Source organism: Neoarius graeffei, chromosome 18 (assembly GCF_027579695.1).
Source record: "Neoarius graeffei isolate fNeoGra1 chromosome 18, fNeoGra1.pri, whole genome shotgun sequence".
Classification (NCBI taxonomy): domain Eukaryota; kingdom Metazoa; phylum Chordata; class Actinopteri; order Siluriformes; family Ariidae; genus Neoarius; species Neoarius graeffei.
This window is the reverse complement of record NC_083586.1, coordinates 58,420,483-58,446,360: the sequence shown is the minus strand read 5'-3', so window position 1 is coordinate 58,446,360 and position 25,878 is coordinate 58,420,483. Positions and strand designations below refer to the sequence as shown.

The 25,878-nt window shown below is 41.5% G+C and overlaps 1 protein-coding gene across 1 annotated transcript in view; it reads right to left on the bottom strand.

Moving 5' to 3' along the window:
• pus10 (pseudouridine synthase 10) overlaps window positions 1–25,685 on the bottom strand; it is a 31,238-nt gene extending 5,553 nt beyond the window's left edge. The window contains exons 1-17 of the mRNA XM_060899574.1: window positions 25,538–25,685; window positions 23,421–23,565; window positions 23,055–23,297; window positions 14,175–14,261; window positions 14,042–14,076; window positions 8,147–8,258; window positions 6,210–6,271; window positions 6,059–6,104; window positions 5,772–5,836; window positions 5,526–5,611; window positions 5,311–5,436; window positions 3,327–3,383; window positions 1,337–1,413; window positions 1,197–1,252; window positions 968–1,085; window positions 699–841; window positions 391–490 (exon numbers count right to left, since the gene is read on the bottom strand). Coding sequence (XP_060755557.1) covers window positions 391–490; window positions 699–841; window positions 968–1,085; window positions 1,197–1,252; window positions 1,337–1,413; window positions 3,327–3,383; window positions 5,311–5,436; window positions 5,526–5,611; window positions 5,772–5,836; window positions 6,059–6,104; window positions 6,210–6,271; window positions 8,147–8,258; window positions 14,042–14,076; window positions 14,175–14,261; window positions 23,055–23,297; window positions 23,421–23,549 — 1,542 coding nt within the window. The 5' untranslated portion in view covers window positions 23,550–23,565; window positions 25,538–25,685. The remainder of the gene's footprint in view (window positions 1–390; window positions 491–698; window positions 842–967; window positions 1,086–1,196; window positions 1,253–1,336; window positions 1,414–3,326; window positions 3,384–5,310; window positions 5,437–5,525; window positions 5,612–5,771; window positions 5,837–6,058; window positions 6,105–6,209; window positions 6,272–8,146; window positions 8,259–14,041; window positions 14,077–14,174; window positions 14,262–23,054; window positions 23,298–23,420; window positions 23,566–25,537) is intronic.
• Window positions 25,686–25,878: the final 193 nt, after the last annotated feature.

The following is a 25,878-nucleotide window of genomic DNA, read 5'->3' as shown; positions in this document are numbered from 1 at the left end:
GCACAATACGACTATAACACATTTTAAAAGTAGACAAGCGGTGCTTTATTTACTGTTGACGCTTGTGAGCAGCCATGTTGATATGACGTCATGATCAGGTACCAAGTTGGGACATTGCATTTTTAGAAGGAATAAAGTGATTTTGGTTGCCCAAGATGGCCCATCGTCAAATCTATGTTTCACCCCTGAACAACTGGATGTGGTTTACGGAAAAAAAAAATTACATGATAGATTTTGATGACTTCCATTCCTCGTTAGCTCCCTTAACTTCGTAGCTCCAAGAAGGAATCATCAGGCACCAAAGAAGGATATCACGTCTAATTGACTACATAAGTTGAAAATCTTGTCCAGAATCATTTTAAATGTTATCGTTTGATGAAACCAACAAACCTCCACGTCCAGCTCCAGGATATCCACCTCTGTCTCCATGAGGGCACCAAGGTTGGGCTTCGTCCGACCAAAGTCTCCGTGCACAAACTCTTTAATATAGCTGTTTGGCATCTCATTAAGGTCATGTTAATGTGTTTTATGGTTATCGACTGGTAGACAAAAGAACAAATATGATTGTCCACATGTCCATGTGTGGTCTGAAATAAAAACCACTGAATTTGGACACAACAGCAATGGACACAAGGGCGAAACAGTCCATCAACACTGAAATAAACTCTTTGTGTGTGTGCGCGGGTGTGTAAGGATACGTCCCAGCCTGGGTGCGCAGCTGAAGTGTGAAGTGATGTGTATCCAGATAGCTCGCGCTCATGGAGTGGATGAGTCTCTGTCTGATGGCAAGCGGCCTGCGATGGAGGACTCGGAGTGGGGTCTTCTGATCAATCTTCAGCTCCTACACACACGCACCAAACACACTTTCCTGTCCATTAGCTGCTCAGTGCTTAAACTAAAAAATAAAAATCTGCACAATGCCCCAAACACTAAACCCTCATGGAAGTGAATAGTGAAGCTTAAAAACCTTGATGTTTTCAAAAAAGTCCAGATCAGCTGGTGTTATAGGCTTTTGCGTCCAGATGAGGGCGCTGTAGGACTTGGTTTTTTCCTCTTCTCCTTCTTTCATACGACTTGTAGCTTCTCTATGAAAATGTACACAAATCCACAGGAATGTAGATATAGATATACCGACGTAACCAGTATACTCATTTTATTTTTTTTTTTAAGTCTTATGCTCTGTCTCATACACACACCTGGTTACGATCTGCAGGTCTCGGACTCGGATTTTGTCGGAGGACGTGTTGATCGTCTGCGCAGATCAGAATGATAAGGGAAAAAAATGAAGAATGAACAGATTATTGCCTGAAGAGAGGCATTTCTGTCAGTTCAGTACCTCCTGAAGTTGTCTCACTTCGGCTTTGTTAAACTTCGCTCTGTGTGGATTCAGAAACTCGATGGCAAACGGACGTCCTGCAGGAGACACATCACCAAGTCAGTCACGGCAAGGTTTTCCAAAATCTGCAGGTTTGTTTTCCCTGCTCTAGCAACAACTTAGTTAGCATTTTTAGTGCAATTTCCCACGGGATCCATCATATGGTACGTACCTCTATGTACAACCCCATTTCCAAAAAAGTTGGGACATAGTACAAATTGTAAATAAAAACGGAATGCAATGATGTGGAAGTTTCAAAATTCCATATTTTATTCAGAATAGAACATAGATGACATATCAAATGTTTAAACTGAGAAAATGTATCATTTAAAGAGAAAAATTAGGTGATTTTAAATTTCATGACAACAACACATCTCAAAAAAGTTGGAACAAGGCCATGTTTCCCACTGTGAGACATCCCCTTTTCTCTTTACAACAGTCTGTAAACGTCTGGGGACTGAGGAGACAAGTTGCTCAAGTTTAGGGATAGGAATGTTAACCCATTCTTGTCTAATGTAGGATTCTAGTTGCTCAACTGTCTTGGGTCTTTTTTGTCGTATCTTCCGTTTTATGATGCGCCAAATGTTTTCTATGGGTGAAAGATCTGGACTGCAGGCTGGCCAGTTCAGTACCCGGACCCTTCTTCTACGCAGCCATGATGCTGTAATTGATGCAGTATATGGTTTGGCATTGTCATGTTGGAAAATGCAAGGTCTTCCCTGAAAGAGACGTCGTCTGGATGGGAGCATATGTTGCTCTAGAACCTGGATATACCTTTCAGCATTGATGGTGTCTTTCCAGATGTGTAAGCTGCCCATGCCACACGCACTAATGCAACCCCACACCATCAGAGATGCAGGCTTCTGAACTGAGCGCTGATAACAACTTGGGTCGTCCTTCTCCTCTTTAGTCCGAATGACACGGCGTCCCTGATTTCCATAAAGAACTTCAAATTTTGATTCGTCTGACCACAGAACAGTTTTCCACTTTGCCACAGTCCATTTTAAATGAGCCTTGGCCCAGAGAAGACGTCTGCGCTTCTGGATCGTGTTTAGATACGGCTTCTTCTTTGAACTATAGAGTTTTAGCTGGCAACGGCGGATGGCACGGTGAATTGTGTTCACAGATAATGTTCTCTGGAAATATTCCTGAGCCCATTTTGTGATTTCCAATACAGAAGCATGCCTGTATGTGATGCAGTGCCGTCTAAGGGCCCGAAGATCATGGGCACCCAGTATGGTTTTCCGGCCTTGACCCTTACACACAGAGATTCTTCCAGATTCTCTGAATCTTTTGATGATATTATGCACTGTAGATGATGATATGTTCAAACTCTTTGCAATTTTACACTGTCCAACTCCTTTCTGATATTGCTCCACTATTTGTCGGCGCAGAATTAGGGGGATTGGTGATCCTCTTCATCTTTACTTCTGAGAGCCACTGCCACTCCAAGATGCTCTTTTTATACCCAGTCATGTTAATGACCTATTGCCAATTGACCTAATGAGTTGCAATTTGGTCCTCCAGCTGTTCCTTTTTTGTACCTTTAACTTTTCCAGCCTATTATTGCCCCTGTCCCAACTTTTTTGAGATGTGTTGCTGTCATGAAATTTCAAATGAGCCAATATTTGGCATGAAATTTCAAAATGTCTCACTTTTGACATTTGATATGTTGTCTATGTTCTATTGTGAATACAATATCAGTTTTTGAGATTTGTAAATTATTGCATTCTGTTTTTATTTACAATTTGTACTTTGTCCCAACTTTTTTGGAATCGGGGTTGTATACAACACATAGAAGTGATAGTTGAGGAATATTAAATACCTTCTTAGTCCCCATTTCTGAGACTGTATTACCCAGAATGCACTGTGAGTAAAACTTTTACTGCAGAGGAATGGATAAAAATAGTAAATTTTATATATAAACATAAATCCAATTACTTTGACGCACCGTTTCCTAAAGTCCGTACATCTACGTCTTCTCTCCCAGATGAGCAGAAGTTAAAACCTGTAAACAAAACAATATGAGTGCATACACTATATTCTCTAACCATGAGGAAGCCATGGCCTCATGGTTAGAGAAGCAGCTTTTGGACCAAAACGTCACCAGTTCAATTCCCTGGACCAGCAGGAATGGCTGAAGTGCCCCTGAGCAAGGCACCTAACCCCCAACTGCTCCCCAGGTATGTTGTACATTACTCTGGATAAGAGTGTCTGCTAAATGGCATTAATGTAAATGTTCCAACAAGTATTAACTCCACCACTAAAACCATTAGATTGTTCTCAAGTTAAAATGTTTGCCATTGAATACCATATTTGGCATCTGGATCTACCAACACGGCACGCTTCAGTGTATCTTCCAGCTGCTGCTGATCAACTGGTCTCCTGGTAACAACTGGGGAGGCTTTTAATAAGAGGATCAGCTATTACCTCTGATTGTGGCTGTACCTACCTCAGAGCCTCAGCAGCAAGGCCTTTTACAGCCACCAGACCAAGCCTTGACTGAGCGACACATCCATGGTAGTCTGCACAAGAGAGATCCAACTATACAAGGTATCAGACAAAATGAACTTCTCACAGGTTTATTGAGGAGATAACAGGAAGTAGACTGAATCCAGACTGTCCCGGTTCCCAGGAAAGCTGGGTTTGGAAGGGGTAGGGCAGGGAGCCACAACCATACCAGAGGCAAGGTGAGGCACAGGCTGGTACAGGAAGAAGTGTGGGCAGGGGTTATGGAGGCTCAAACCACCAAGATTGTTAAAATGAGATAGTATGGAGCTGGATGGGAAGTTGATGGGATGCACCAATGGTACGGATTGTCACATGCTTTGGAAAGTGATAACGCAGCACACAAGTTTCCTGATTCGACCCCTTCAACCTTTTCTTCTGGAATACCACAGATACACTAGTCTACCTACTGTGCAAGGGGAGGGGAATGATGGAGAACTGAAGCTGCTGTTTCAAAGCCTTCAGAGAACCATGATCATGAACATGGCAGGTAAGTCAATTGGCTGAGCTAAAAACTCCAGCCCATTTCTCAGGAAATGAGAGTGACCCCAAAGCCAAGTCCAAAAACGGTTACCTCTGTCAAGGATCCTTTCAACAACTATAGCTGAAACCTGATCCAAGGAAATCATGAACACCGCTTTCAGACCAGACACTGTACTCTGGTCAGAGTCTACCAAGACTCTGTTGACCAAGACAGAGGAAGTTAATGAGAAGAAACAAGCCAAGTAAGAAGATCTGGTGGAGAAGTGATGCACCAAGTGGTGAAATACCATGTGCAAACAAGTCAAAGTGGGCTGCAGGGGATTGGCAGTCCAGTCCCTCAGCATAGTCTGCAGTCTACAGGGAGTGTGTGTGTGTGTGTGTGGGGGGGTGTTTAAACAGGAGTATAGCCATTAGGCAGCAAAGAATTCTTCAAGATGACTTTGGACTAAATGGAGTGAGCCATGGAGTAGCACACAAGCCAGAGCCTGATTAATCCTGGCTGGGGGACCAGAGTACATTACGTTTACATTAATGGCATTTAGCAGACAATCTTATCCGGAGTAACGTACAACATACCCAGAGCAGCCTGGGGGAGTGTTGGGAGTGAGGTGCCTTGCTCAAGGGCACTTCAACTATTCCTGCTGGTCCAGGGAATCAAACCAGTGACCTTTTGGTCCCAAAGCTGCTTCTCTAACCATTAGGCCATGGCTTCCCCCAAAATTAGTAAAAGTGTCTGATTTTTAAAAGACCCACTGACCCCAGGATAAATTGACAATAATGTGTCCCAGTTCATCAGAAGAAAAAATATTTCATAAGTCATAGTACTGCCAAATATAATGAGCAAAACTGACCATTTACAGCATATGTATACTATATCTATAAAAGATTCAATATAAAGCTACATCTTCCACGTATGCCACAATAACAACTTTGAGTTCACTGACCGTCTGCTTTGAAGGCAGACAGTAGAGGATTGGCGATCAACTCCTCCACCGATCCTTCCATGCGTCTCTCTCCGTCTATCACCCATGGGGTCTGAGGAAGCTCCCGTGAGAACTTATTATACCTCCCTAATGACAGAGAGGAAAAAGCCACCCACCATCATCCACTAAGGTCCTTGACAAAAACACAAAACAGAGAGAAAGAAACTCAGCTTTACCTGCTATAAAGACCGATGCATGCAGGCATGTGGTCTCCAGTGGCGTGCACTGGCTGGAGGGTGAGACAGGTGGACATGGGTAACGTCTACAGACACACAGCATAAACATCAGTGAATATGCTGTCAGTCCAGTCTGGACGTGTCAAGTGTGTCCAGGAAGACTCAGGACAAAAATGGGAAAAATCGGTCTGTAGGTTCGGTTACAACGTTGGACTATGAAGGTCAGATAGTTTGATCATTTCTGACCTGAGGAACTTTGCGTCTGAGATCTTGTCCAGCGCTTTCACCACCGCCATCCTAGTGAACACAGACTGACAAAGAGAGACAGAGAGACAAATACACACTGTGCTGAATATGATCATTACGCTGAAAGCATACAGAATTATCGTTATGTTGACGTTAGCACGTTAGAACGTATCCATGACAACAGGCTGTCGCTATTTTGTTGAAAACAAGAAAATGAACGAGACAGGAAAGAATGGTTTGGTTTATACTTTTATTAATAGGACCAGAACACACCCACAAGTACTTACAGCTTTGTTCTTGGTCGGCTTAAAGCAATCCGGACACTCTGTTGCCCTACGAATGACACAATAATTGTCACTTACACACGTTTGGGCATTTGGAAAGCTGCTAGTAAGAAAAGAATGGAGGTGAATGAAGAGAGAAAGAGAGGACACGTACAGGAAGTGACAATCTCTGTCTGTTTCTGGATGCGCAAAACCTACGCTGACCTCAAAAGCACTCTGAAAGGTAAAACAGGACGCACCGTTAGCATTAGCATGCGAATGTTGTAGATCAGAAATGATATGACATGAAGGTGGGAGATAATATACACTGCTGTGTGCTGCCAGTATTTTGTGGCCAATTGTTCTATTAAGAACGTAACAAGTAAGGGAGAAATCACTTATTGATGTGCTGTTGTAAGAAAACAATCAACATCAGGGTGGTGTCATGAAGTGGTTTGTTGATGAAAAGGTACCAAACTTTGATCATCCCAAACAGAAGAAGGATGTTAAATCCATATATTAGTTTAAAAAAAATTTAGTGGCCAAGGGAAGCCCTCAACATGATGCTCCCACCACCATGCTTTACGGCACTGTGTATTACAGTACATATTACTTTCACATCACATTTCACCTTTTATTTTATTTTAACACCTACCTTGTTGGATCATGCCATTGGTTTCATTAGCTGTTAGGAAAATAATCAACAACGGGATAAAATGGAGTCTCTGTTACCACCCTAAAGTTGATTTTTTTCCAATAAAAGCATGCTTCAAAGTGTTTTGTTTCTTTTCTACCGCAGCAATTTGCCAGTGGGAGCACAGGTAGAGAATTACCTGCTGGGCATTGATGCCTGTTGCACCTCCAATGGTGCCTCAGGGACAGCTGCAGGGTCATCAGCCGGGAACCACCCTTCATTGACGTTTCACTCCATTAATCCCGGAACATCTGGTGGTGGTGCAGCAACAATAGGGATGTCTTCGTACCGCCCCCTGCAGCTGACCCAAGGATCCTTGTTTTCCCCATGCCTGATCCTTTCTTCTCAGCCAAAGCCAGAAGCTGCTCTATTCCACCTCCTCTGAAAGGTCCCTGAATGCCTTATTGAGTTTGGGGCCAGATACTACTATGCTCGATAGGGAGACATCCCTATCGTTGTTCCACCACCATGAGATGTTCCGGGATTAGTGGTTAGCACTGTCGCCTCACAGCAAGAAGGTTCTGGGTTCGAGCCCAGTGGCCAACGGGGGCCTTTCTGTGTGGAGTTTGCATGTTCTCCCCGTGTCCGCGTGGGTTTCCTCCGGGTACTCCGGTTTCCCCCACAGTCCAAAGACATGCAGGTTAGGTTAACTGGTGGTTCTAAATTGACTGTAGGTGCAAATGTGAGTGGGAATGGTTGTTTGTCTCTATGTGTCAGCCTTGCGATGATCTGGTGACTTGTCCAGGGTGTACCCCACCTCTCACCCATAGTCAGCTGGGATAGGCTCCAGCTTGCCCACATCCCTGAACACGATAAGCGGTTACGGATAATGGATGGATGGGTTCCCAGCTGATGACCCTGCAGCTGCCCCTAAGGCACTGTCGGAAGTGCAACAGGCAGCAATGCCTAGCAGGTAATTCTCTACCTGTGCTCCCACCCTACATTATATATCTGTATGTATTGTTTTGGTTGCAATCTGTCTATAATGATATGCATTATATCCATTTACAGTTACATTAAATTACTTCCTGTTAGCACTTTATAGCATGTTATAGCAGCTCTGCACAGTCCGGAGAAACCACTAAAGACAATCTTCTCCATCTTTAGACTTTCTTGTGAGAGGATTTCCTTGGACTGTTACAAAATAATCAGGAACAGTAAATAAACATCTCCTGAGAGAAAACATCACCGTGTCAACGGGTACACGCTTTCTTAGTTAAATATCACAATTTTTAATCTGTGTAGTTTATGTGGAGCGTCCATCATACAAGTTTCCGTGAATGAGCTTTTACTATAGAAATAATAACATTTCAGCAAGCGCATTAACATGAACCTGTGACCTGGAAAATATTTACAGATTTGAGAATTCAACAGCTGAAGTTGTGAAGGTGTAAAGTGTTAGCGACAGTAACACTTACATTAGTGAGTACTGACGCTCCCAGCTCTTTGCCCACCAATCCCTGTACGGCCCACTTAAAGGCGTCCTTCACCTGAACCACGTCCTCCTTATCCAGACACATGTTCTTCTCCCTGATTCACACGGTACCGTAATCCATATTAATACTCTGTACAGTCTCAATGCAGCAATAGGCATCGATGGTCATTAACTTGAGCCCCACAAACACTAATTTGGGGGAAATCATTCATGACCTAAAGGTTAGAGAAGCAGCTTTGGGACCAAAAGGTTGTCAGGTCGATTCGCTGGACCAGCAGGAATAGCTGAAGTGCCCTTGAGCAAGGTACCTAACCCTCAACTGCTCCCCAGGCTGCTCTGGGTATGTTGTATGTCACTCTGGATAAGCGCGTCTACTAAATGCCTGTAATGGGAAGGTCATTGAGTATTTTTATGAGCCATGCTGGTTTTATTAACCCAGTGTTTATCAGTTCTGGTCATGGGTTCCCACCTCCCTGCAGATTTTGGTGTTTTCCCTTCACTCAACTCACCAGATTCAACAACTGAGTTCAACATGGTGAGTTACAGGAGTTACACCAAAAATGTTCAAAGCAATCCAGAACCAGGTTCGAGGAACACTCTACTGTATAAACCTAAAGAACAGGTAAACAGGAAGTGATGCACCTTTCCTAATCTCCAGTATTGTTGCCCAGCTTTAACTTGTAATTTGTTTTGGTTTGGTTGAATCCCCATCATCATCATCATCATCATCGTCTTAAGAGCTGCTTATCATCTCTACTACCTCTATCTTATTACTACTTTATGATCTCAATCGATGCTTGGAGCCCTGAAGGAACAACACTGCCTTCATGTGATGTCAAAACCGTAAATATTGTAAAATCACACATTATGTAATATCCTTTAAGGAGAATTTTCTGGAGGTAATACCAATTCCCAAGTTTGTCTGTACCCTCAACTTTTTTTTCTTTTTTTTAAAAAGGGAAAACAGTTTCATGGTTGGATGTTGTTAGGTGGGCGGCACGGTGGTGTAGTGGTTAGCACTGTCGCCTCACAGCAAGAAGGTCCGGGTTCGAGCCCCGTGGCCAGCAAGGGCCTTTCTGTGCGGAGTTTGCATGTTCTCCCCGTGTCCGCGTGGGTTTCCTCCGGGTGCTCCGGTTTCCCCCACAGTCCAAAGACATGCAGGTTAGGTTAACTGGTGACTCTAAATTGACCGTAGGTGTGAATGTGAGTGTGAATGGTTGTCTGTGTCTATGTGTCAGCCCTGTGATGCCCTGGCGACTTGTTCAGGGTGTACCTCGCCTTTCACCCATAGTCAGCTGGGATAGGCTCCAGCTTGCCTGCGACCCTGTAGAACAGGATAAAGCGGCTACAGATAATGAGATGAGATGAGATGTTGTTAGGTTCGTCTTTGGTTTTTCAGTCAAAGTTACAGTGGTGCTTTAAAGTTTGTGAACCCTTTAGAATTTTCTATATTTCTGAATAAATATGACCTAAAACAACATCAGATTTTCATACAAGTCCTAAAAGTAGATAAAGAGAACCCAGTTAAACAAATGAGACAAAAATATTATACTTGGTCATTTATTTATTGAGGAAAATGATCCAATATTACATATCTGTGAGTGGCAAAAGTATGTGAACCTCTAGGATTAGCAGTTCATTTGAAGGTGAAATTAGAGTCAGGTGTTTTCAATCAATGGGACGACAATCAGGTGTGAGTGGGCACCCTGTTTTATTTAAAGAACAGGGATCTATCAAAGTCTGATCTTCACAACACAGGTTTGTGGAAGTGTATCATTGCATGAACAAAGGAGATTTCTGAGGAGCTCAGAAAAAGTGTTGTTGATGCTCATCAGATTGGAAAAGGTTACAAAACCATCTCTAAAGAGTTTGGACTCCACCAATCCACAGTCACACAGGTTGTGTACAAATGAAGGAAATTCAAGACCATTGTTACCTTCCCAAGGAGTGGTCGACCAACAAAGATCACTCCAAGAGCAAGGTGTGTAATAGTCGGCGAGGTCACAAAGGACCCCAGGGTAACTTCTAAGCAACTGAAGGCCTCTCTCACATTGGCTAATGTTAATGTTCATGAGTCCACCATCAGGAGAACACTGAACAACAATGGTGTGCATGGTAGGGTTGCAAGGAGAAAGCCACTGCTCTCCAAAAAGAACATTGCTGCTCGTCTGCAGTTTGCTAAAGATCACGTGGACAAGCCAGAAGGCTATTGGAAAAATGTTTTGTGGATGGATGAGACCAAAATAGAACTTTTTGGTTTAAATGAGAAGCATTATGTTTGGAGAAAGGAAAACACTGCATTCCAGCATAAGAACCTTATCCCATCTGTGAAACATGGTGATGGTAGTGGTTTGGGGCTGTTTTGCTGCATCTGGGCCAGGACGGCTTGCCATCATTGATGGAACAATGAATTCTGAATTAGACCAACAAATTCTAAAGGAAAATGTCAGAACATCTGTCCATGAATTGAATCTCAAGAGAAGGTGGGTCATGCAGCAAGACAACGACCCTAAGCACACAAGTCGTTCTACCAAAGAATGGTTAAAGAAGAATAAAGTTCATGTTTTGGAATGGCCAAGTCAAAGTCCTGACCTTAATCCAATGGAAATGTTGTGGAAGAACCTGAAGCGAGCAGTTCATGTGAGGAAACCCACCAACATCCCAGAGTTGAACCTGTTCTGTATGGAGGAACGGGCTAAAATTCCTCCAAGCCGGTGTGCAGGACTGATCAACAGTTACCGCAAACGTTTAGTTGCAGTTATTGCTGCACAAGGGGGTCACACCAGATACTGAAAGCAGAGGTTCACATACTTTTGCCACTCATGGATATGTAACACTGGATCATTTTCCTCAATAAATAAATGACCAAGTAGAATATTTTTATCTCATTTGTTTAACTGGGTTCTCTTTATCTACTTTTAGGAAAAGTAGTTAAAATCTGTAGATGTGTAAGTAGATGTGAAAATCTGATGTTGTTTTAGGTCATATTTATGCAGAAATATAGGAAATTCTAAAAGGTTCACAAACTTTCAAGCACCACTGTATTTCCAGCAATTGTAATACAGAATGTGCAGTCGTAGCTTGTATTGGACCCGACATTTAAATTCATTCTTTTTATTAAAGTCCATCCCATACCAGGACACAAAGGAAGGAAAAATGAGTTTGCTGTAAAGTAAAGGAGCAGTGGACATGTTTGCTGTTGATGTTCGTGGCTGTGATTTGGTTTCACACAATAGAGAACAGAGGCGGGCGAAGTGGTCACATTACGATACGACTGATATGTCATGATATGTAGTTCGGGTGAGGTTTGAAAAGAAAGCAGGAGGGTGTATTTCCAGGGAACAATCAAGCTGGTAAATAGAATGATTCGTTCATTATCAGGGGAATGAAGAACAGAGGAGTTTGGGTGTGTTCCAGGGCTGGACAGTATGATGGGATGATGATATTGATATCAATATTGTGATGTCATGATAAACTTCTGAGATATTACAGATCATTTTTTGTGGCTACTGCCTCATAGAGGTGAAGCGAGGCAGTAGCCACCATGTCATCGTGTTGTAAGAATGTAAGAATGAGTGTAACAATAGCAAAACTTCGTAACCAATCAGCACTTATTCGATTACCCGTTCTACGTCTTGATAAACTTCGGAACCAATCAGAACCGGAAATGGAATAAGAGAAACCTTGTTATAACTTCATAGTATCGGAAGATAATCGGCAGATAAAAAGATAAACAAAATTCACCTCGTGGTTCGCCAAGGCTACTGATTCGCTATCGAGTAAGTGGTGTTTATTTTAAGAAAATAAACTTACTATTTTGAAAATAGATCTCGTTCACAGCACTGTATTTTGAACAAAACACAGCAAACAAAATACTCCAAGCCCTGATACTGCTCACAGCTTGGTGATGCTTGCAAGAGATGAGGCGAGTAGAATTGACAACATGTATATATGCGATATTTACTGTATGGACATGGGATCAGAAAACTATTTTATTTATAAGCAGTAGCCGCATGTACCCATAGGGTACCTATTTTAGAGATTAGGTCGCAAAATTTTGTATTGAATCAGCTTTTGTTAACTCCGTCAAAGAGGTTATGTTTTCGGTGCGGTTGGTTGTCCGTCTGTAAGCAGGATTGTGCAAAACCCGATTTCCGTGAAACTTGGTGGAAAGGTGGAGCGTTGGCCGAGGAAGAACCGATTACATTTTGGAGCGGATCAGAGTCACGAATTTGTTTTTTTCTTTTCACTTTCGCTGTTGCATTTGGCCTTGGCAGAGGTCTGCACTCTCCGAGTAGGGGAAAAGGGGGGCATTAATTTTTACACCTTTTTCTTTTTAAAATTATAACTTATTGCCTAAAGAATGTAACGTTATTAGCAGAACAAAAAGTCCGTCCCATACCAGGACGTGGTCTTCCCAGGCAGTCTCCTGTCCCAGTACCATACACGTCAACCTATACGGAATGTTCGTATTTTATACGGCTTTGATTCAATAAACGTAGTCTATGGGCGTACAAATAAAGTTATACGGATTCTTTAAAAAAAACTTCAATATTTATTTAGAGCTATAATCAATTCCCACGATGATAAAAGAGCGCATAACATTTACAAACGTACTGTACACCACAGACAGCCAGTAAAGAGTCTTATGAAATCGCACGTTATCTTGTAATAGCAAGACTTCATTCCACTTTTGATCATGCGCACACCGCATTGCGAGAATCCCGCCAACCGGGAAGTAACATTTTGTTTGAAACGCGTATTTCCACCTGAGCGATTTTCATTAGCGACTGAAAAGATTCTGAATGGGCACTCCGGCAAGATCAACACAGACACTTGCTGTGACATGCAGCCTCGTGAGGTATTGGTGCAGAGCGCTAAAAAAGCTGTCATGGAGTACAATTCAGAACATTAGAGTGACACTTTGTGTTTTTGTCGAACATTGGAGCTTTGTATTCATTCTGAAGGTTTATTGTTATTAATATTGAATAAAAAGTAACTTGGATATATCATTGTTAATTATCATTCAAATTTTAGGTAAATTATTTTAATTTGCATCTTATACGGATTTTATAAGGGAAATACGGATTTTGGAGGTTGGTTATACAGGTTTGATTGACCAAAGGTTGACATGTATGCAGTACTAACCAGGCACTTAAGGCACATTGGACGGCGTCATTCTCCGTTTCTAAAGCCCCCAGCCTCTCGTCTATTACATAACCAGGATTATACTGGGAGGCGGGTCCTCTAGTACCCGTGAAAATTTGACTCCTGACTCACATCTGTACTGCAGCACCTCGCCAGATAGCAGTAGGCACCATTTTTATGATGGTCTTTTGGTTTGGTATGACCCGGTCAAGAGGTAGACACGCTAACCACTAAAGCCTAGGTCACAACCGGACGTACGATTTTTTGGCCGTGCGATTTTTGGCGTTTCCCAAATCGCTGTTTTTTTTTGTTCGTGGAGAAAGACGCACGTTGGCCGTAAGTTTGTCTTGCAACCTGAAAAAAAACGTAAGCGCCCGTAGAGTTTGTTTGACATGACAAAGAACCTCTGCGGCCGGTCTGCGGCTTGAAAATCAGCACGTCACATGCACGGCCTCCGTGCGTTTCTTGCGTTTTTTGCACATAGACCGGCCGTAGGAGCACGTACGGCCGGTTGTGACCTAGGCCTAAGCCAACTCACAGCCCTTTTTCTAATTATGTTATAAATTAAGCACAAAATATCAACGATTATTCCCGATTTTACTTTGCTCAAGCTGTTCAACGGTTGCGTGACTCGATTAGACATTTCAGCAAACCTGTGAACGAATGATTTAATGGAATGATTCCCTGAAAAGAGTCATCTCTGTTTGGAAAACGTTTGCTGCTCACGTACCTGACTTCCTTCTTGATGTGCAACCAGCAGGAATGCTGAAAAAGAAGGAACAACAGACATGCTAAAGTACCAGATTAATAAAAAAAATAAAATAAAATATTGAGCACGATGATGATGAGGTAGATGAGCGTACCTCTCGGACAGACAGCTGAGCAGGAAGAGAGACCGCCAGCATCAGACTGTCAAACTGGTACTCGCCTTTTCTCACAACCTCGGACACCTTTGGACAAATGAAAGGCACAATAACGCTCAAGCAAGAGTCCTACTGGTTGTGGTTTACATCCGTATCTACCATGCCTTGCATAAGTATTCACCCCCTTGAACTTTTCCACATTTTGTCATGCTACAACAAGGAAATGAGATTGGATTAATATATCATGAATCTACAAAAAAAAAAAAAATTCTGGTCTCATGAGAATTAATACAATTCGTTCAATGGAATCAGCGTGTCATATGATCTCAGTACCAGAATGTCAAGGATGTAGTAGGTCATCTGGCCTGCCATCGAAACAACAATGACAACCAAAACATTGAACAGAACTGAAATGTGACAATCTGAGAGAGGACCAACCTCCACGACAAACTGTTCACAACAGGAAAATCAACAAAGGACTAAATTTTGTTCCCAGAAGGAAGATCGACCCAAAACATCGATCAGAACTGAACTCGCATGATAAACGAGACAATTCTAGCTAGAAGAAAATGTATCAAGTTGACCTAATTAGTAATTTGTTCACAAAAAAATTACCAAGTTTTGTTTTAGAAGGTCGAGTTCTTTCAAACCAAACAATCAGAACTGAAATCCATTGAGAACTGAAGGAGGGCGGAGATACGATTGAACTGAAAATAAACAAAAGTTGTAAACAGATTGTTTACAACAGGAAAATCAACAAACAACCAAAGTTTGTTCCTTGAGGGAAGATCGACCCAAAACATCGATCAGAACCACGGGCGATTGCTCTAACGAGGGAGGCTCAGCCTCCTCTAAAAATGACGAACATCGTGTAGGATGAATTGCGCTAGGCTTATGTTATAGCCGACCTTATAACATTGCTATTTCAGATCCAGAATCATAGAAATATATGTGCTCAACCCAACTACAGTGCAAAATCATTCCGTTATAACTTTCCCCAGTTCGCCTAATGTGTGCGTGAGTTTCTCCCCCTCGTAACAGCACGATGCAGCCCAGCCTCAGTGCACTTCAATGGCATTTGGGAGCTCTGCGCTTTCAATATCAAAATGCAAGATGATTATTGGACAAATACTGCGAAAACGCCCGCCCACAGACTCCCACGGACTCCCAGCCTCACAGTGGGAGGCAATGAGAGGGACATGGCAAAGCTTTCTGCGAGGAGACTGGTGATTGGTGAAAGCGGCCGGATATTTTCTTTTATTGACAGCTCGTTTCAAATATAGACAGGCAGCGGTGAATTTCAGTTCAGTCCCATGCGGATTCGCAAGTGGTGTGGTGTATTGTAAGAGATCAGCTTACATTTCGATTTCATTCATTACATACAGTTGCTACCAGCTTTTTTAGTTTGTATATATTTTCATTGTAAATAAAGTGTAAATATAGTGTTGTCAAGTTTGCTATCTTAGTTCCAGAAATTTCGTTTATTTGAGTGACTGAACTTGAACTTGAGGGGGCTAGTCAGCTAGCACGAAAGCTGCGCACGGATGCCAAGCATTGCTGATTTAATTTTGGCGAAGCCATTTGCCAGTCTTCCTTTCGAGGAAAAAATTAAAATTAAAGAGCAGGGTAGACCAACGCCTCAAATTGACTTGGTGAAAAAGGTAGGGAATAATACTCGTTCCTTTCAGCTCTCCTGGTACGAGAAAGTTAATTGGCTAACAGCAAGTTCAGTGACGAGGAAAATGTATTGTTGGACATGGATGGACCAAAAATATAGAATCTATTTAAAATGTTTATGCTGAGTATATTATTAACCCCGCCGACAGTAGTCGGAGGGGTTATTATTTTCACCTGCGTCAGTCTGTGTGTGTGTGTATCTGTCTGTCTGTCTGTCTGTGTGTCTGCAAGATATCGCAAGAACCAATGGATCGATTTGGACCAAATTTTGTACATGTGTTGCCAATCACCCAGGAAGGAAACCATTAAATTTTGGAGGTCAAAGGTCAAAGGTCAAGGTCATGGCAGAACTTCGAAATTTTCGCCCAATGTATTTTAATAGGGAAAAGGCGGGGTTTGCACTCGTTAGAGTGTCTCTGTCTAGTATTGGAATATATATTTCTCTGGATATGAATTAAACACAGCTACAATTTGGAAAACATTTTTAAACAAAAACACAGCCGAGAACATTTCACACTACAGACCTGGATTAAAAGTGAAGGGTTATCAAAATTGTCAATAAAACATTTCTCAGTCAAAATAAGTAAAATATAGGGAAAGTGTCATTGAATGAAATGTGTGGCACCCAGCTCTACTGCTGACGTTCCTGACAAAGAGCTGCTTTCAATAATGATCAATTTTTAAACAACATGCCACAATTTTAAAATATAAAATGTTAAAATATATACCCCCCCCCAACACCACCATCATGTATATTGGACAGTAGGCTAATGGGCCAAAAGAACCTGTTATTTCACAGTTTGTGATGCTGCCAACAATCAGCCAGATCAGAGGCAAGAGTATGGGCAAAACTGATGTGTTTTTTCTTTTTTCTTTTAAAATCTGGAAATATCGTAACCGACCAGCCTCCCCTGTTTGAAAGACTACCAGCCGCCACTGATCAGAACTGAAATCGGATGAGAAATCAGAGAGGAGATCCAATTCTAGCGAGATCCCTGGAAAATTCATCAATTTGGCCCAATTAGTAACTCGTTAACAAAAAATTTGACAAAACAACGATCAGGTTTTGTGCAAAGTGATGAGTTCTTTCAAACAAAACAATTGGAACAGAAATCCATGGAGAACTGATGGAGGAGGAGATACGATTTAACTGAATTGTGGACGACAGACGAACGCCATGGCAACAGCTCATCAGACTTATGGAGAGTCCTCTCAATAACTGCCGGCAACCGGCGATTTTGCCGTCGACAAACGCTCCATTGCCGGCTACTCACAGTGGTTTTTCAAAGAATTGAAATTCATAAGTTTTTACTTCATAATTTATACTTCATAAAAATAAAATTTTGCATTCAGGATCACTCAGAATTCACCATTTAACATCTACATTTTCAAAATTTTCCGGGGGAGGACCCCCGGACCCCCCTCTTTTTTATACATCGCAGCGGCGGCAAACACAGCCTCCGCTCAGCTTACGTTTAACATGGATCCCGGATGTCCACTATTTAGCGGAATTCCACTATTTTTCTAGCCAAAGTGGTTTTTTTAAAATCTCTTGTATATCCGTTAAAAATATGTTTGTTTAAATAAAATGACCAGCAGAATACGTTCTGATTTGGTTTGCTTGTTTAGCGATGTTTTCGTCGGCTTCGTTTGTTCTCGTTGACATCCGGGAACACTCGGAAGTTAAATTGATGTAAATATCGCGAGACTGTACGCGATAGAACGAGAAAACAATATGGCTGCGCCCATTTGCTAGAAAACGTGTTTTAACTCCGTTCGTGCTTTTGTTTCTAATGCGCTGAACTTAATTAAATATGTCGTGGAAAGCGTAGTTGCGCTTAGCCAGACAGGAAGTTGAATCCAAGAAGAGATTAATGAATGTGGTGAATACAGAACTTGAAAGAAAAGCTCATGCGAACAGAGTAGCCAAGAAACGATCCAAAAGAGCACTGCAGGAACATCAGAAAAAGCACAAGGAAAGATCAGAGAAACAAAAGCAGAGAAAACTGGAGGAAAGATCACAGAATGCACCCCAGAAAAGAGCATTCAACTCCTCTGCAGTGAAACCTTTCAAAAAGAGAAAGGTTTAAATCAAATATCTCCAATATGGTCCGATATATGGTCGTTCATGAATATCGTCTCTGTGCCGAAATCTGGGGACCTGTCAAAGCCTGATAACTACAGGGGAATCAGCCTGCTCTGTATAATAGCCAAAATGTTTAACCGGCTGATCTTAAACCGAATTAGAGTTGTAATTGACAACCAACTCAGAATAAATCAGAACGGCTTCCGCCCCAAAAGATCAACTGTGGCCCAAATATTAACACTCAGAAGAATAATAGAGGGAGTCAAAGCTAAAAACATCAAGGCTGTAATAACCTTTATTGACTTCAAAAAAGCATTTGACTCGATACATCGAGGAAAAATGTTGCGTATTCTCAAAGCTTATGGTATTCCACCAAACCTACTGCAAGCAATTGAGAAAATGTACATCAACACAAAGGCCAAAGTGATCTCTCCAGATGGAGAAACAGAGATGTTTAACATCACTGCTGGAGTACTACAGGGTGATACGCTAGCTCCTTTCCTATTCATAATCGTTCTAGACTATGCCTTAAGAAGAGCTATGGCTGGTAAAGAAGAAGATCTGGGATTTACCATCATCCCCAGAAGATCTTGAAGACATCCTAAAGAAGTTTTGACTGATTAAGGCTACATCCACACGACAACGGCAACGAGATGTTATTTAAAAAAATATCGTGTCCAAATGGGCAACGATCAGTAAAATATCAGGTCCATATGGCAACGCAACGCTTGCTGAAAACGATGCAATACACATGCCACACCTCTAGGGGTGCTGTAATATGGTCCCTTCGGAGACACCAGAACAATAGAAGAAGTAAGGACACATGCGCATAAACTATTATGCGCGAGACTTCATATTAGCCACAAAGTCAGAAAAATCTGTTCGTAAAATTACATTATAATGACCAAATACAATGAAGAGTATTTTTCCAGTCTCACCTGTGAAAGGTAATCCCATGTGATCTCGTTTGGACGGTAAACCTGTTGGTACAGTTAAACGCAGCACATGAATGAGGCATCTTTATTCTCCGCTTTGACCCATCCAATATGGCGGCGAGGATGACGTATGATTCTACGCGGAAGGCGGCGTCTTTAATGGTCCGGAATAAATTGAATGCTACACGTTGATGGATTAATTTGTTCTTTAACACCCTTTTTGAGGAATGTATTGTAGGACTTAAACCAACATCTGAAGAGGTGAGATCGCACCTTTTTTTCCCTATTTTTGCTGGCAGGATTGACTCTGCCCTAACTCTCTCTCTCTCTCTCTCTCACTTTGCACCATTACACAATAAATATTCACAGTGAAAATATTTTGTAAGCGCGTTTCATGAACCAAGTTATAGGATTTGTTGACAACTCGCATCGAGTTCGTTACACTTCTACCCGGCGTGAAGCACTCACAGTCATGTGGTTGTGACGTCATCGTAAACAAATCCGTTCTACTCATCCAGACGACTTCGCAACGGCAACGTTGCCAGATCTTTCCACTCTGGAACCCGTTCTCAAAAGATTGCGTTTTGGGGCACTCAAAACGTCGGTGCCGTGTGGACGCCAGGCTGAAACGATAAAAAATTGTATCGGATTCACCTGAATCCGTTGCCGTGTGGACAGGGCCTTAGACTTTGCGGATGACATAGCTTTACTATCAGATGAGATTGAACAAGCCCAGGAATTGCTGCCAAGAGTGGAAAAAGAATGTAAAAAAGTAGGACTTGGATTAAATGCTAAGAAAACAAAATCACTTGCTTACAACATTAAAGATCTTAATCCAATACATACATTAGATGGGACTGAACTTGAATGGAAAGACGATTTTAAATACTTGGGGTCATGGGTTGATGGCTCAGAAAAAGACATCAGTGTAAGAAAAGCACAAGCCTGGCAAGCTCTGAATGGTATGACAAAAATATGGAAGTCCAATATGAGTAGAGGTCTGAAAATTAGATTCTTCACAGCCACTATCGAATCAATTTTACTTTATGGGTGTGAGAGCTGGACTTTGTCAGAGACTCAAGAAAAATCACTGAATGGGTCATACACTAGAATGCTCCGGAAAGTTTTAAATATCCACTGGAGCAGCCACACACCAAATGAGCAGCTCTATGGTGAGCTACCGGCAATCAGTGATAAAATTGCTTCACGTAGACTACAACTAGCTGGCCACTGCTATCGCCATTCAGAGCTGAGCACGCAGAAACTGGTGCTTTGGGACCCTACACTCGGACATCAGAAGAGAGGCAGACCAAAAACAATATACAACCCCGATTCCAAAAAAGTTGGGACAAAGTACAAATTGTAAATAAAAACGGAATGCAATGATGTGGAAGTTTCAAAATTCCATATTTTATTCAGAATAGAACATAGATGACATATCAAATGTTTAAACTGCGAAAATGTATCATTTAAAGAGAAAAATTAGGTGATTTTAAATTTCATGACAACAACACATCTCAAAAAAGTTGGGACAAGGCCATGTTTCCCACTGTGAGACATCCCCTTTTCTCTTTACAACAGTCTGTAAACGTCTGGGGACTGAGGAGACAAGTTGCTCAAGTTTAGGGATAGGAATGTTAACCCATTCTTGTCTAATGTAGGATTCTAGTTGCTCAACTGTCTTAGGTCTTTTTTGTCGTATCTTCCGTTTTATGATGCGCCAAATGTTTTCTATGGGTGAAAGATCTGGACTGCAGGCTGGCCAGTTCAGTACCCGGACCCTTCTTCTACGCAGCCATGATGCTGTAATTGATGCAGTATGTGGTTTGGCATTGTCATGTTGGAAAATGCAAGGTCTTCCCTGAAAGAGACGTCGTCTGGATGGGAGCATATGTTGCTCTAGAACCTGGATCTACCTTTCAGCATTGATGGTGTCTTTCTAGATGTGTAAGCTGCCCATGCCACACGCACTAATGCAACCCCATACCATCAGAGATGCAGGCTTCTGAACTGAGCGCTGATAACAACTTGGGTCGTCCTTCTCCTCTTTAGTCCGAATGACACGGCGTCCCTGATTTCCATAAAGAACTTCAAATTTTGATTCGTCTGACCACAGAACAGTTTTCCACTTTGCCACAGTCCATTTTAAATGAGCCTTGGCCCAGAGAAGACGTCTGCGCTTCTGGATCATGTTTAGATACGGCTTCTTCTTTGAACTATAGAGTTTTAGCTGGCAACGGCGGATGGCACGGTGAATTGTGTTCACAGATAATGTTCTCTGGAAATATTCCTGAGCCCATTTTGTGATTTCCAATACAGAAGCATGCCTGTATGTGATGCAGTGCCGTCTAAGGGCCCGAAGATCACGGGCACCCAGTATGGTTTTCCGGCCTTGACCCTTACACACAGAGATTCTTCCAGATTCTCTGAATCTTTTGATGATATTATGCACTGTAGATGATGATATGTTCAAACTCTTTGCAATTTTACACTGTCGAACTCCTTTCTGATATCGCTCCACTATTTGTCGGCGCAGAATTAGGGGGATTGGTGATCCTCTTCCCATCTTTACTTCTGAGAGCCGCTGCCACTCCAAGATGCTCTTTTTATACCCAGTCATGTTAATGACCTATTGCCAATTGACCTAATGAGTTGCAATTTGGTCCTCCAGCTGTTCCTTTTTTGTCCCTTTAACTTTTCCAGCCTCTTATTGCCCCTGTCCCAACTTTTTTGAGATGTGTTGCTGTCATGAAATTTCAAATGAGCCAATGTTTGGCATGAAATTTCAAAATGTCTCACTTTCGACATTTGATATGTTGTCTATGTTCTATTGTGAATACAATATCAGTTTTTGAGATTTGTAAATTATTGCATTCCGTTTTTATTTACAATTTGTACTTTGTCCCAACTTTTTTGGAATCGGGGTTGTATATTGACACGTTGAAGAGAGACACTGGAACATCCCACACCAGTGAGATAGCTTCATTGATGGCTGACACAAAGATTTGGAAATCTCTGGTGGTTGCCCGCCTGAGGGCGACCAAATGAATGAATGAATGAATGAATCTCCAATATTTGCTGTACATATGTATATATCTAATATTACTGAATCATTGATTTCTGCTCATATTCATGATTTTTGAAAAATGAAATGTGGCTTATATTAGACTTGTATTGACATTAACTCGAAACAAAAAAATAAACAAATGAGATGAACTATGGATATGATTGTTATAACAAAATCAGTGGAATATTTAGGCAAGTATATTCTTCAAAGCTACGTTTTCATCTAATTTTTATAAATAATTTTTTTTTGCCACTTATGTCATAGATTACAAAATATGGCATCAAATAGATACACATTATTGTTAAATTCTGTTGCTTTTCTATGTTAAATCTATGTAAAAAATGTGTTCTATAGCCTCTTTAAATGTTAAAATCTCAACAGCTTCAGGGGGCTTTGCCCCCTGTACCCCGCAAAGGGCTTGCAGCCCCCTTGACCCATGCTGATAGTTTCTTACATTCCTCTATTTTTTTTCAATTACTGCTGGGATCCCTGGCTTAACCTCTGCCTACTACTCTTTCTTACTTGCCCCTTTCTCAGAAATATATTGAGAGGGCTGAGATAATAAATACACCTGTTCCTGGAAGAACCCACAGTGTGTTAAAGAACATATCTAAACAAACAGAATCAGGAAAGCTAATAAGATATCAAAACAAGTTCTGGGAAAGAATCGGTCAAGATTTTTTTTTTAAATTGTCCCAAAAACAGGTTCATTCATTTTTCAAAAAATGGAAAAAAATATTACACGATTGTGACTTCTTCTAGAGGAGCTCATCGACCAAAAATAAGACATGCAGCAAAGAGCAGATTAATCAGAGCAGCAACCACTGAGCCAATGGAAACTCTCAGTATGATGCTACCACCAGCGCGCTTCACTGTACTGATTAGTTTATGCAAGGCACCGTACAAGTATGTTACAAGATATTTCATTCATGTTAGTGATTTTTTCTTTCGATTTCAACACCTCTCTTGTGATACAACACAGCTGTTTTTCACTTTTATTACAAACCTTTCAGATTATACCGTAGTACGATTAATTACTCCAAAATCAACTCTCATTAATATTTCATCGTATTTAAAATTAAAACTTCACACGATCCTTCGTAGTCGTCGCTCACCTGTTTGGCGTAACTCTGATTGCAGAAGTGCTGCAGCACCCCGACACACACCACACACACCCCTGACCGCGCCTTCGGCTCGGTCACACCCTCCGCGCTCGCATTCTCTCCTGACAACGGCTGAGGTGATTCCAGCTTCATTTTCTTACACGGCGGGTCGGCCGTCTCTGCATCTCCCGAGGCATCATGGGATTGCTCGCCATCTCCCTTACCGAGGAACTCTAAAAGTTCTTTATGTATGTCCTACAGATCAACATGGACAATATGTTCAACACTGTACGAAAACATCTATTGCTCATTAGGACGGTGTGACGATATTTAAAGGACAAGGACATAGAACACACCCAGTTACAGACGTATACACACCTCACAGGACTGCTGATACGAAGAATACTTTCCCACACAACAGAACCTGAGGACACATCGTTCACAGCAGCCAGCGGCCAACAGCTTCCTGATGACTGGACGGTCTTTATCTTTCAGTGACAGCGTCATGAAGGGAAAGATAACTCTGAGAGACAAAGAAAGACAGGAAATCAGAAGAATGACCAGATCTCTTGCGCATACTTTTAAGCACTTTATTAGAATGCCACCTCGGACAGGTCGGTTAAACCTTTACAATCCACAGCTTATTAAAAGTACGATCATCTGTTACACCAAATACAGTGGTGCTTGAAAGTGTGTGAACCCTTTAGAATTTTCTATGTTTCTGCATAAATATGACCTAAAACATCATCAGATTTTCACACAAGTCCTACATGTAGATAAAGAGAACCCAGTTAAACAAGTGAGACAAAAAGATTATACTCTGTCATTTATTTATTGAGGAAAATGATCCAATATTACATATCTGTGAGTGGCAAAAGTATGTGAACCTCTAGGATTAGCAGTTAATTTGAAGGTGAAATTCAAATCAGGTGTTTTCAATCAATGGGATGACAATCAGGTGTGAGTGGGCACCCTGTTTTATTTAAAGAACAGGGATCTATCAAAGTCTGATCTTCACAACACATGTTTGTGGAAGTGTATTATGGCACGAACAAAGGAGATTTCTGAGGTCCTCAGAAAACGCGTTGTTGATGCTTATCAGGCTGGAAAAGGTTACAAAACCATCTGTAAAGAGTTTGGACTCCACCAATCCACAGTCAGACAGATTGTGTACAAATGGAGGAAATTCAAGACCATTGTTACTCTCCACAGGAGTGGTCGACCAACAAAGATCACTCCAAGAGCAAGGCGTGTAATAGTCGGCGAGGTCACAAAGGACCCCAGGGTAACTTCTAAGCAACTGAAGGCCTCTCTCACATTGGCTAATGTTAATGTTCATGAGTCCACCATCAGGAAAACACTGAACAACAATGGTGTGCATGGCAGGGTTGCAAGGAGAAAGCCACTGCTCTCCAAAAAGAACATTGCTGCTCATCTGCAGTTTGCTAAAGATCATGTGGACAAGCCAGAAGGCTATTGGAAAAATGTTTTGTGGACAGATGAGACCAAAATAGAACTTTTTGGTTTAAATGAGAAGCGTTCTGTTTGGAGAAAGGAAAACACTACATTCCAGCATAAGAACCTTATCCCATCTGTGAAACATGGTGGTGGTAGTATCATGGTTTGGGCCTGTTTTGCTGCATCTGGGCCAGGACGGCTTGCCATCATTGATGGAACAATGAATTCTGAATTATACCAGCGAATTCTAAAGGAAAATGTCAGGACATCTGTCCATGAACTGAATCTCAAGAGAAGGTGGGTCATGCAGCAAGACAACAACCCTAAGCACACAAGTCGTTCTACCAAAGAATGGTTAAAGAAGAATAAAGTTAATGTTTTGGAATGGCCAAGTCAAAGTCCTGACCTTAATCCAATGGAAATGTTGTGGAAGGACCTGAAGCGAGCAGTTCATGTGAGGAAACCCACCAACATCCCAGAGTTGAAGCTGTTCTGTACGGAGGAACGGGCTAAAATTCCTCCAAGCCAGTGTGCAGGACTGATCAACAGTTACCGCAAACGTTTAGTTGCAGTTATTGCTGCACAAGAGGGTCACACCAGATACTGAAAGCAAAGGTTCACATACTTTTGCCACTCACAGATATGTAATATTGTTTAACTGGGTTCTCTTTATCTACTTTTAGGACTTGTGTGAAAATCTGATCATGTTTTAGGTCATATTTATGCAGAAATATAAAAAGTTCTAAAGGGTTCACAAACTTTCAAGCACCACTGTAGTAATGACAGTCATAGTCTTGATGTCGGACTTGACCAGTACACGGTGTCTGAGGGTTGTCTGGACAGTGTTAGGATAGCAGATCTGGCAACCCAGGCATCACATAAATCCCAAATAAAGGCTTTAAAGTCGGTTTTATTTCAGACACTACAGTGTTCAGAGAGTCATGCAGATTACTCCATCAACTAAATGAGTGGTTGAGCAAAACTGAACATAATAAAGTATCTGCACTGACATGTTAGCTCACATGATCCAAACTTACCTTCAGGAGGATGTGTTCACGGTTACTCCGAAATACTTTTATTAGCTAAATATTTGTACAAATATCTGTTATCTGAGTGTGTGAATAGTCTCCATTGACTCAATCAGCAGCCTTAGCATATGGGTTTGAGTTTTTTCTAATAATTATTTATCAATAATGGACAGTAATGTTAAATATAACTACTGTAAAAAAAAGAATAAATAAATAAATACACAAAACTATGCGCTTATTTATTTATTTATTTTTAAATTATATATATATTATTCATTACTTTTTGTTTAAATTAAGTCTGGCAGTTAAGACGCCGTCTCTTTTACGTCATCATAGTGCGCCGGCAAACT